Here is a 13,066-nt window from a genome sequence, read left to right on the forward strand (position 1 = left end):
TGCTGGAATGTATAGTTCATCTACAATCAAAGAGCATTCTGAACCCCAACAATGACAGAATTAGGCCAAACTTCTCACACAGAACCCCCATGACCAACAGAAAATACTGTGTTTTCCAATGGTCTTTGGCGGCTCCTCTGACACCTCCTCGTGACCTCCACTCAGTGGTCCCGACCCCCAGGTTGACAAACACTGACTTACTGCCTATATTTAAGTCAACTCTCTATACAAGTTGAAGGCAGGGTTTTATTTGCAGGGGGTGGTTACAGATGTTGTTTATTCCCAAGGATAAAGTCAAAGTTCATTCTGCAAGCACTGCCCTGAAGCCGGGTCAATACTGTTGTAGTTTTGCTACAGCGGTTTTTAAAAAAGCCAGAAGTAGTTGCCATGGTGGAGAAAGTTGAGATTCTCCCAGGATGAGCTAAGCTCATTTCTTTGCCCACTCTATTCTTTTATATGTATATGGAATGTGCTGGCCATTGTTGGATAGCTTTGCTGACATCAGCAAAGGCACATGCTCACCTAGAGGAAGGAGCCCCCGGTGGCGCAGTGGGTTAAACCCCTGTGCTGGCAGGACTGAAGACCGACAGGTCACAGGTTCGAATCCGGGGAGAGGCAGATGAACTCCCTCTATCAGCTTCAGCTCCTCATGCAGGGACATGAGAGAAGCCTCCCACAAGGATGATAAAAACATCAAATCATCCAGGCATCCCCTGGGCAACGTCCTTGCAGACGGACAATTCTCTCACACCAGGAGTCACTCCTGACACAACAAAAAATAAATAAAAAATACCTTGGGAAAAAGTGGAACCAGCCCCTCTTTAATGCTCTCCTTTCCCCAAGTTGTGCAGGAATTATTGTTGGTGTCACAGCCAAAACCTGAGACAGAAGAAATACCCATTATTATGTCACAAAGGGTGAGTCTTGTCATAAAGAGCGAGTCTTTGTGAAGTTACAAAGCAGAGTGACATCACTCACAAATACACAAAAGGAAAGAGAGATTCTACCAGCAATTCAACCAAATTCTGTGCTTCTGAGCAGAGAAGGGGCCTTCCTTGAAATGTAATTGTTTCTCATCCGAGCGATGATCTTTTATTTCCTTCTGATGCAGGTCAATGGGATTCGGACACCCTTGCCTATCAGTCTAAATGGAGGGAAAGTGTGGATTGCACAGAGTGGCACCTCTGTTGTCATCAACACTGACTTTCAGCTCAGGATGTCTTATGACTGGAACCACCACGTGCAGGTCACCATCAGCAGTGCTTTTTATGGGCTTGTCTCTGGCCTTTGTGGGAACAACAATGGGGATCCCAAAGATGACTTCACAACACCAGAAGGAACATTGGTTCCAGATGCCAATGATTTTGGTAAAAGTTGGTGGCTGAAGGGCCAAGGTGACGACTGCTGGCACGATTGCCATGGGCCTTGTCAGCCTTGCCGACCTGATCTGGTTACAAAGTATGGATCCGAGCAATATTGTGGCCTGATAACCGCACCTTCAAATGGCCCCTTTGCCCCTTGCCATGCCAAGGTGAACCCCGCCTTCTTCTTTGAGAGCTGTGTCTATGATGTTTGTGCCAATGAAGGTCACAAACCAACCCTGTGTGATGCCCTGAAGGCCTATGCAGATGCCTGCCAGAGAGAAGGAGTTCAGATTGGAAAATGGAGGAGCACTGCTGGATGTCGTAAGTGTGCAAGGGGATAAGCTCACTAAGCCAGTTTTGTTATTAGAGTGTTGAATGGATGCTGTGACTATTTTGTGTGACAAAGAACCAGCATTCCCGATATGTCATCCTTTCTCTCTCTCTCTCCCTTACATATTCCTTCTCCCCAAGAGTCAGCAGTCATTGTTTACTAAATTTGCAAGTCAGTCTTCATTATCTTTATTGGGGGGGGGGGGGGGGGGCAGGGTTTTAGGATTAACTACCTGCTCTCCCCCCAAAATGATTTTTTTTTTTTTGCGGGAAAAGTTTAGGCATCCACCAAGTAAGGTGATGTTTTCGTCTTTGTGAATATACCATCTTAGCTTTACATGGATTTCTACTTGGATTATTATTAGTATGTTTGATGAATGGGCTCTGGTCTGCAGTCAGATAATTGGTGGTCCTACTAGTAATTTTAGAAAGATTTACTCATGGAAGAAATGTGCTCAGGTGTACAGCATGTAATGCATTCACACACACCATATGCCAATCTGCAGAATATGCATTGCCTCTTGGTTCCGTAAAAAACATACAGGACAGATACACACTAGGCTTGGTTGATAAAAAATGGTTCAAAACTCGTTTTGGATGTAGGGGGCACTGGTGGTTCGGATCTAAAGTCAATTCCGATTTTCAATGAAAAAAAGTTCAAAACTTTCAAAACTTCCAAGACTTCCGAATCCTTCGTTAATGGTTTAACAGTATTATTTCCTGTTTCACTGGGTGGTCTTTATTTTGAAATAGTTGTTTTACTCCAGAAGGGGGGAGCAAAGGGAGGAAATTCATCCACTCTGGTTTAAAATGGCTTCTCTGGCATAACCCAGCTATCCCAGGCAGAAGGAGGGGGAAAGAGAGAGAAAGGAAATTCACCACTCCGTTTTAAAATGCTTGCCACTGATCCGAGGCAGAAGGAGGGAGAAAGAGAGAGAGAGAGAGAGAGAGAGAGAGAGGAAATTCACCACTCCATTTTAAAATGCTTGCCCAGCTTCCAGATGGTCACCCAACCTCAATAATAATAATAATAATAATAATAATAACAACAAACCCTCTTCTGCCTTCATGCAGGGAACGCACAATCAAAGCACCCCTGACAGATGGCCATCCATTCTTAATAATAATAATAATAATAATAATAGTTTTAACCTCCTGGCCCAGGAAGTTTAGGCAGGCAGGTCTCTGTGAGTGCTGCACCCGCTGTGTCCTCCTTGCCCAGTGCAGGCCAGAGTGAGGAACGAGGCCAAAGGCGGCCTTTGGGAGCAAGGAGCCCTGGCTGGGTCCAGAAAGGACAGAAGAAGCATGAGGAAGGAGACAGGAAGCAGCAAAGGGCACATTCTCCAAGTGCTTCACTCAGCCAGAGGCTTCCCAACGCTGGGAGAGAGAGGTGCCCAAGTCCACAGGGGAAAGAGGGCTACGAGCGCACACCCAGGGGGTGGTGACCGGCAGAAGGAGAGAGAGGAAATTCATCCGCTTGAGTTGAGGCCAGGGATCAGAAGTGGGTAAACATCGACTCACTTACTGATTCATAAGAGAAATGGCAGAAAAAGCTTTGGTAGGGCAAAGGGACTTCCGGTTTGCTTAAAAACGTTGAAATTGCTTCAAAAAGCAAATCTTTCCAAAGATTCCGAAGATTCCAATGGAACCTAACCACGTCTAGTGCACACATATATATTTCCAGGGCAGCAGAAGTAAGAGGAGAAATAAAATGAGGTGGAAGTTTGAAATCTGTTTGAATGGTTTGAGCAAAAACCATTAATCTCTCCTTCTCTCCTCTGTTTTTTGTCTTCTGCCTCTATTGCTAAGTAGCATAGCCAACCATAAGGGATTATGGTAGTTTCATACAATTATTAGATTTATTTGTGCAGTGTGACATTAGGACTGAATAGTAATAATATTGGGTCTGAACCCTCCATCTTCCTAGAGGAATGGTACTTTTGCAACACTCAAAGAGAGCACGAAGAACCAAGGACTGGGGGATGCCCCTTTATTGAGACACGCCCAAGTTCTTCCCAAAGGCTTGTTACTTGAGAGGGATGAAGCGAGACGAGTGGGTGGCCCCAATTCCTGGCCAGCCATGCTTCACTGGCTTGTAGGTGATGGAGAACTCCCCCAGGTAGTGGCCAGTCATGTCAAGCTTGATCTCCACCTGGTTGAAGGTCTTCCCATTGTAGATGCCCACCATGCTGCCCACCATCTCAGGGAAGATGATCATGTCTTGACCACCTTGGGCTTCTCCATTGGCAGTGCCTCCTTCTTGGCCTTACGCAGGTGCTTCAGCAGAGAGTGCTGCTTGCGGCACAGGCCCCGGTTCAGCTGGCGGCACTGGCGGGCACTGTAGAGCTGCATTAGCTGTTCATAGGACATGTCGAGGAGCTGATCCAGAAAGTCAGCTTCTTTTTCTGCTCCACTACTGCCATCTTGGCTTCAGTCTTCTTAGGGAAAATCATACAAAACATCAGGAAGCCCAGAGTATCCCATCTCTATTCTGCATTTACAGAATTCACCTTTTCAATTCTGAACATCAGGAAGAACTTCCTGACCATACGAGCTGTTCAACAGTGGAAACCTTTAAACAGAGGCTGGATAGCCATCTGTCAGGGATACTTTGTGCTTGTCCTGCATGGAAGGGGGTTGGACATGGCCCAAGTGGACTTTTCCAACTCTATTATCTATCAATCAGCCATGCAGTGACTACCCCAATCCTCCTCCCCCGATGTTCAGGCTGTCCTCTCGTCATTATGCCAGGAGGAGGGCAAGACAGGCAACGGCCAAGAACACACTGCAGGGCTCTCACAACATGCCTTCCTCAGGCCGTCCTCTTGGCATAGGGACAGAGCCGCTCACACCATCCTTATGCCAGAAGGAGGGCGAGACATGTGGTGCTGTGTGCCTTCCTCCCCCATCCTTTCTGCATAAGGATGTGGCTGGCCACTGTGTCCTTATGCAGAGAAGATAAGGAAAATGAGGAGGGCCTGAGATAAGCACACACACACGTGTGTGTGTGTAATCATATAATATATTATTATATTATATTATATTATATTATATTGTGCTGTGCTAATTATATAATATATTGTAGATACATATAATATTGATATTATAATGTAATACAATATACTAATAATAATACTATATAATAATTTTATATTTCATATTACATGTAATTTTACTAATAAGATTACAGTACAATGGTATAGTACATTATAGTAATATAGAATACTAATATTGTGCTATGCTAATAATATAATATATTGTATACACATATAGTATTATAACTTTATAATGTAATACAATATAATACTAATAATAATATATAATAATTTTATATTTCATATTACATGTAATATCAATATAAATAAAAATGTAATGTTCGTTTGTGGGATTAACATAACTCAAAAACCACTGGACGAGTTGACACCAAAGTTGGACACAATACACCTATTAGGCCAACAAATGACCATCACTCATAAAAACATTGAAAAACACAATAAAAGAGACTTAAAAAGCCAAAAATAAAAATAAAAAATACATTACAACGCATGCACAAAACCATTTACATACACATATACAGAAATATATACACAAACATATATATACACACACAAGACATATACACAGATTGGGCCACAGCAATGTGTGGCAGGGGACGAATAATATTACAGTATAATGGTATAGTACATTATAGTAATATGGAATACTAATACTGTGCTATGCTAATAATATAATATATTGTATGTACATATAACTTGTAAGCCACTCTGAGTCCCCTTCGGGGTGAGAAGGGCGGCAAATAAAAGTTGTAAAGAAACCCCAAAGGGCCACATTTGGCCCCCGGGCCTTAGTTTGCCCATGCCTGATCTAAATGATACTTTTGTCCTGACTACAGCTGCATGGGTTCCTATCAGCCATCAGCTCGAACTCTCTCCTCAATGCAGGATTTGCAGCTGGAGCATTCCCTACAGATAGCTCTCCATCCAAATTGAGACAATTGGTTCCATCATGGAACCACTGGCTGTCAAGAAGTTCCTTTCTCCCCTTTGCCACACAGGATGCCACACAGGATGTCCCAGATTATGGAGCAATATGAGGCAGGATGGATCCAATCTGGCTTTTTCCAAGCTTTTAAACAGAGGCTGGATGCCCATCTGTTGGGGGTGCTTTGAATGCAATTTTCCTTATTCTTGGAAGGGGGTTGGACTGGATGGTCCACGAGGTCTCTTCTAACTCTATGATTTTATGGCACTAATTTCTTACAGATTTGTAATAAAAACCTTTACCCTCTGATAGCCTATATTGCCGGCCCACATCACATTCACGATTGTAAAACTTCACTGTTTTTTGCACAGCTTTGCAATGCCCTCCAAACAGTGAGTACCAGGACTGTGGAACAGCCTGTCCTGCCACCTGTACAGATCAAAGGCAACTGTGCCAGGCTATTTGTGTGGAAGGCTGCCAGTGTAAAGAAGGTTTTGTGTTGAGCCACGGGACCTGCATTCCAAAGAGCAGCTGTGGATGCTATTACGAAGGACGCCCCTATGCCCCCAATGAGAGATTCTGGGCCGATGACAAGTGTTCAAAGCTATGCGTGTGCAACCCAGCCACAAAGCAAGTGGAGTGTGGACCCAGTGCTTGCAAAGCCTCAGAAAGATGTGACGTGCAGAAGGGCGTGCGGGGCTGCTACCCCATTGACTACGGTAACTGCACGGCGCAGGGAGACCCCCACTATCTTACCTATGACAAATGCAAGTATGATTTCCAAGGGAGCTGTTCCTATGTGCTTTCTGAAGTGGATCAAACCATAAAAGACGTGGAGTGGTTTGGTGTGTATGTTGAAAATGAACATCGGGGAAATCAACGTGTGACCTGGACTCGGAGTGTGCAAGTCAATGTCTTTAATGTGGAGATTGTTGTCACCAGGCAGTTTCCGGGTAAAATCTTGGTAAGTTAACAGCTGCTAAGCATGAGCATGAGTCTGCCAGTGTTTTATGGTATTTGAGTGAAAATAGCATGTATTTTAAATGGTATATGTCAGAAATGTTTCAGAAATTCATTAGTTTATAATGTAATACAATCTAGGTGTGAAAAATTGCTAGAAGGTCAGAAATGCCATTTTCTGTTCCAACCGTAAAAGAAAGGCAATGTGCTCTCTTGGGTTGTTGTAGGTTTTTCCGGGCTATATGGCCATGTTCTGGAGGCAATTTTTCTCCTGACGTTTCGCCTGCATCTATGGCAAGCATCCTCAGAGGTAGTGAGGTCTGTTGGAAGTAGGAAAAATGGGTTTATATATCTGTGGAATGACCAGGGTGAGACAAAGGACTTTTGTCTGCTGGGGCTAGGTGTGAATGTTTCAGCTGATCACCTTGATTAGCATTCAATGGCTTGGAAGTGCCTGGGGGGAATCTTTTGTTGAGAGTGATTTTATGTGCCTGTTTGTTTCCCCCCTGTTGTTTTGCTGTTGTAATTTTTGAGTTTTTTTAATACTGGCAGCCAGATTTTGTTCATTTTCATGGTTTCCTCCTTTCTGTTGAAATTGTCCATATGTTTGTGGATTTCAATGGCTTCTCTGTGTAGCCTGACATGGTGGTTGTGAGAGTGGCCCAGCACTTCTGTGTTCTCAAATAATATGCTGTGTCCAGGTTGGTTCATCAGGTGCTCTGCTATGGCTGATTTCTCCCAAAAAGTCCTTTGTCCCACCCTGGTCATTCCACAGATATATAAACCCATTTTTCCTACTTCCAACAGACCTCACTACCTCTGAGTATGCTTGCCATAGATGCAGGCAAAACGTCAGGAGAAAAATTGCCTCCAGAACATGGCCATATAGCCCGGAAAAACCTACAACAACCCAGTGATTCCGGCCATGAAAGCCTTCGACAATACAATGTGCTCTCTTCTTTGCCATGATGTGAATGAGCATTGGCATGTTCCAAGTCTGTAATACATATAGAGTCTTGCTTATCCAACATGAACCGGCCGGCAGAATGTTGGATAAGCGATGATGTTGGTTAATAAGAAGGGATTAAGGAAAATGCCTATTAAACGTCAAATTTGGTTATGATTTGTGTTTTACAAAACATCATGTTTTACAACAAATCAACAGAAAAAGCAGTTCAATACATGGTAATGTTATGTAGTAATTACTGTATTTATGAATTTAGCACCAAAACATTGCAATGTATTGAAACTGCTGTGCATCTGGGCGAGAGGTAGACTACTTTGGATAATACAGAATGTTGGATGAGTGAAGGTTGGATAAGCGAGACTCTACTGGAGTTCTTGTAAATAAAGTAAAAAAGAACCACTTTCATTGAAAGCTGAATTTATGAGTCCATTTGAACTATTTTATCTTCTTGCTTTCAAGAGGAGTTCTTGTGAAGGTTGAAAAGACTGAGTTAAAGGCTTCTGATTTACTATTGCTTTAACTCAATTAACTGACAGAGCCCACCTTTGTGAAATCTGAGATGGCTGATCCTCAACAATGTAACTTATGTTATTTTTTATTAATACTTTTTTATCCTGCCTTTCTCCCAATATAGGGATCAAGGCAGCTTACTTACCAAATAAATGCTATATTTTTTATATTGACTGAACCATAATCTTTACCCTGAAAGAACACTAAACAGCTAATACCAAAAAGATATAGTTAAACTAAATCTATTATTACAGGTAAATTGAAACACAATTATAAAATCAGACTAAAAAGCCATTACATAAATCCAATTCAGCACAATACAAAGAAATGCAATCTGTTAAATAATCTGAACCTGAGCCATATACAGTTTTATAGTTCACTACTAAAAGGTAAAGGGTTTCTCCTGACATTAAGTCTAGTCGTGTCTGACTCTGGGGGTTGGAGCTCATCTCCATTTTTAAGCGAAAGAGCCGGTATTGTCCGTAGACACCTCCAAGGTTATGTGGCCGGCATTCCTGCATGGAGTGCCGTTACCTTCCCGCTGAAGCAGTACCTATTGATCTATTCACATTTGCATGGTTGGCAGGAGCTGGGGCTAACAGTGGGAGCTCACCCTACTCCTTGGATTCGAACTGTTGACCTTTCGGTCAGCAAGTTCAGCAGTTCAGTGGTTACACCCGCTGAGCCACTAGAAGGCCCTAGTCCACTACAACCACTTGACATTTCCATCTTGTGCCTCTGCCATCAGATTCTTGATCAGGTGTTTAGTCTATGGGAAGATGAAACCAGCCATATGAATACTGTGATCAACCAATAGATTAGGAATCTAAGGGCTGTCATATGTGGCTAGCTGACTGCACTTGGTATAGCTGGTTACAAGTTATTGAAGCTTGCTGTAGAGTATCAGCTATGGTTTATGATCTTAGTGTATAAACTCAGAGAAGGATTATGCCAGTGGGGGTTAGTTCTCTGTGTTGATGCTTTCCTCTAAGTCTTTATCTTCTTTTGTTGAATCTCTTCCATCTCTCCCTTCTTCACAGGTTAGTGGCTTGTTGACCTCCCTTCCGTACAGCTCATTTGGAGGAAAAGTCAAGGCATTTAAGCAGGGCAACAATGCTGTGATCCAGGCAAACTTTGGCCTTGCTGTCCGTTTTGACTGGAACGGCCATGTTTTTGTCACTGTACCCAGCACATATGCAGGCATCCTGCATGGTCTGTGTGGGAACTTCAATGGGAACTGCAAAGATGATGGCCTTGTGCCTGGTACTATCCTTATTCCCAGCATTCCAGTATTTGGGAAGACTAAGAAACCTGACCCAAAGTGCACTGAGATCACAGATCCAAAGTGCCCAGGCATGGAAGCCATGCGAGACCAGCAGCGTGCCTCGGGCAAGGACTGTGGGCTCATTATTGCCAAGGATGGGCCCTTCCGGGAATGCCATGCACATATTGACCCAGAAGATGCTTTCTTGGATTGTGTCTATGACTCCTGTTTCTTCAAGGGACACTATACTGCCATCTGTTCTGCAATTGCCAACTATGCCAAAGCTTGCCAAGCTGCTGGGATTACTATTTACCCATGGAGATCTTCAACCTTCTGTCGTGAGTGCCACATGATTCAAATCAATTCTTCTTGGGGGAGTACAAGTCCCTTTCCAGTAGCATTTGTTTGTAGATAAAGAGGAGAAGAGGCAGTATAAATGAGGGAGCAGATTGTTAACATATTATTTAGTCTTTTCCCTCTTCCTGTATCTGGGGAAAATGGTCTCTCTAGGAATATACTTGGAGATCTTCAACCTTCTGTCATGAGTGCCACATGATTCAAATCAAATTCTTCTTGGGGAAGAGAGTGCAAATACATGGTTTATTCATGTCTAAAAAAATGATCTGTCTAGGAATTTGGTAGATCAAGCAAGGCAAGCATGTAGCCGGGGTTTGCGAAAAGGCAAGCATGTTGGTTTGCGAAAAGGCCTTACTGGTGCATTATTTAAACTGCTATGTTTATTCATATCATGATCTGATCACCATACTCAATATATCCCATATGCATGGGGGTATTGGGGTAACGATACAAAAGGTTTGCTAGGGTAGACCCTCTTTCACTCAGACTCAGCCCCCCCCCAAAACAAACTCCCCCCCCCCCCAAATCGAAATCCTGGCTACGGGCCTGAAGCAAGGGATTCTGTTATGTTTGCAATGAAATTGTCATAGAGTTGTGTTAGAGGACTATGCAAACTCTTAAACCCACCGGCAAAGTCTGTAGCATTCTGGAACCAGAAGTGACGTAATTTAACAGATTTCAGCTTTCTTTATAGTTTCATATAACCATGAAATAGCATTCTATAGTGGTACTTTTATTAGTCCAACAGAAAAGGCACAAAATTCATATTCTAGTTTTTGAGGGTTGCATGATTATTTCACAAATTTTGGCTGGTCTTTATTGTTTGTGAAGGTCACAATGCATAATGCAGAGGTCAAACTAAGGAGCAGATAATTTAAATGTTTAATAAGCGGGTTCCAATAACTCTAGACAGAGAATAAGAACTTGGAACAGCCTCAAAGTGTGTCTAGTCTGTAAAATTTTCCAGTTGATGCCAATGGGAAACATGTGCCTTTGATGTCCATAGACAGCCATAAGAAATGCAGTACCAATATATTGTGGTTGTACCCTGAAGACAAGAGGGTAAATTAGGCACAGATACAAGGGAGTCTACATGGGGTAATGCCAACAAGGTTCAAGAGAAAGAATGGTGAGGTGGTGGTGGGGAGGCTTCTCCTGCTGTTTTCCCTTCTCCTACATCCTGACCAAAACATCGCAGGTTTGAATCTGGGGAGCAGCATGAGCTTCCACTTTCAACCCCAGCTTCTGCCAACCTAGCAGTTTGAAAACATGCAAATGTGAGTAGATCAATAGGTACTGCTCCAATGGGAAGGTATGCAGTCATGCCAGTCACATGATCTTGAAGGTGTCTATGGACAACACTGGCTCTTTGGCTTAGAAATGGAGATGAACACCAACCCCTAGAGTTTGATGCAACTGGACTTAATGTCAGGGGAAAACCTTTACCTTTACCCATATGCCACAACATTGGTTGCTTAAGGGAGTGTGGGATTATTGGTCTCAGTTTTAGGCCTATATACTTATGTATTGCATAAGTATGTATTAGACATCCCTCATTAATCACTGGGGACTCGGTGTGGTTTAAATATTTGATCAGGACTCCTAGTATCCTGTGTTCGGATCCCTATTTGGTCACAGAGACTCACTATGTGACTTCAGGAGAACATTCGCTTTCACTCTCAGAATTAATCTTCACCTGAATTAATCTTACTAGGAACATCTGTAATATGACGTGATGGCACACATTAACAACTCCAATCTCTCTGTTTTTGTCTGCAGCCCCAGCTTGTCCTAAAAACAGTCACTATGAATTATGTGCCAAGGAGTGTGGCCAGAGCTGCAGCACTCTTTATGTTCCAGCGTCTTGCCCTGCCAAATGTGAGGAGAACTGTGTCTGTGACAAGGGCTTCATCAAGAGTAATGATGCTTGTGTCCCAATTGCCCAGTGTGGATGTTTCCATCAGGGCCAGTACTATCCAATGTTGGAGTACTTCTACCCAAGTTGTGAAGAACGCTGCCAGTGTCAGGCCAGTGGGACAGTGGCGTGTGAAGTGATCCGCTGTGGCCCCAAAGAAGAGTGCAAATTGCAGGGTGGTGTCCAGAAATGCCACCCAACTGGAAGTGCTACCTGCTCTGCTACTGGCTACTTTTATCAAACCTTTGATAGCGTGTCCTTTAATTTCCAGAGTACCTGCACCTACATTCTTGCCAAACTGCAGGAAAATATTGTGGGCTTGAGACCCATCACTGTTGTTGTAGAGAATGAAGCCTTGCGGAATAGCAAGAGGACTGCGATCAAGCTGGTCCGTATAGAAATCTCAGGCACTGCGGTTACTTTGCTGCGGAACAAAGTGGGAATCATCATGGTAGGTCACTTCATGCTAATTTCATAGAATCATAGAGTTGGAAGAGATCTTGTGGGCCATCCATTCCAACCCACTGAAGGAAGCAGGAAAATTCATTCAGAGCACTCCCGACAGATGGCCATCCAGTCTTTGTTTAAAAGCCTCCAAAGAAGGAGCCTCCACTATACTCCAGGCAGAGAGTTTCACTGCTGAACAGCTCTCACAGCCAGGAAGTTCTTCCTAAAGTTCAGGTGGAATCTCCTTTCCTGTAGTTTGAAGCCATTGTTCCGCATCCTAGTCTCCAGGGCAGAAAACAAGGCTGCTCCTTCCTCCCTATGACTTCCCCTCACGTATTTATACATGGCCATCAGGCCTCCTCTCAGCCTTCTCTTCTGCGGGCTAAACATGCCCAGCTTTTTAAACTGCTCCTCATGTCGCCACTGAGGGGCAGGGTACTCACATATGAATTAAACTATGGATTTATCACAACCTTTTCTAGGACATATGAAAGAAGTATTTCTGAGCTGTTATCCTTTGAGAACAAACTTCATGTAAAAGTCGAGGACAGATTTTTTGGGACAAAATTGCAAAATGCAGTGTGAAAAAAATGTGGGCAGTATACATAAGGAAAGCAACCTATCTCTATTAGGTACTCAACGTGAAGGCACTGACAAGAGGTAGAAGTGTAATGCTCTAATCCTATTACCCTTCTTTTGCTCAAACTGGAGAAAGAAAGGCAGCCCTCTCTCAATCCCCCCTTCCTTAATATCTCTTCACACAGCCCCTGGGGTGGTACCTTTCTGTTGGCAGATGTGCGCCCTGTGGCACTCTGTGTGCCCTCCCTCCTTCCCCCTATCATGTGGTGTTGGTGGTACAAGGCTCGTTGGCAACCTGTACCCAGCAAATGGGTGAAAGGGGGCAACACCCATTGCAGCATTGCCCTTTCCCCCATGATGGAAGAAAGGGGAAAAAATGTGGGTAGCTCCAA

The 13,066-nt window shown here is 43.5% G+C and overlaps 1 protein-coding gene and 1 pseudogene across 1 annotated transcript in view; one reads left to right on the forward strand and one right to left on the reverse strand.

The window, feature by feature from the left end:
- Positions 1-3,558: 3,558 nt before the first annotated feature.
- On the reverse strand, positions 3,559-4,156 carry LOC132781816 (small ribosomal subunit protein uS19 pseudogene; annotated as a pseudogene).
- A 341-nt stretch (positions 4,157-4,497) lies between these two features.
- Positions 4,498-13,066, forward strand: part of LOC132780282 (IgGFc-binding protein-like) — a 66,283-nt gene continuing 57,714 nt past the window's right edge. The window contains exons 1-4 of the mRNA XM_067460751.1: positions 4,498-4,579; positions 6,047-6,639; positions 9,153-9,714; positions 11,513-12,099. Coding sequence (XP_067316852.1) covers positions 4,498-4,579; positions 6,047-6,639; positions 9,153-9,714; positions 11,513-12,099 — 1,824 coding nt within the window. The remainder of the gene's footprint in view (positions 4,580-6,046; positions 6,640-9,152; positions 9,715-11,512; positions 12,100-13,066) is intronic.

Source organism: Anolis sagrei, chromosome X, assembly GCF_037176765.1.
Source record: "Anolis sagrei isolate rAnoSag1 chromosome X, rAnoSag1.mat, whole genome shotgun sequence".
Classification (NCBI taxonomy): Eukaryota; Metazoa; Chordata; class Lepidosauria; order Squamata; family Dactyloidae; genus Anolis; species Anolis sagrei.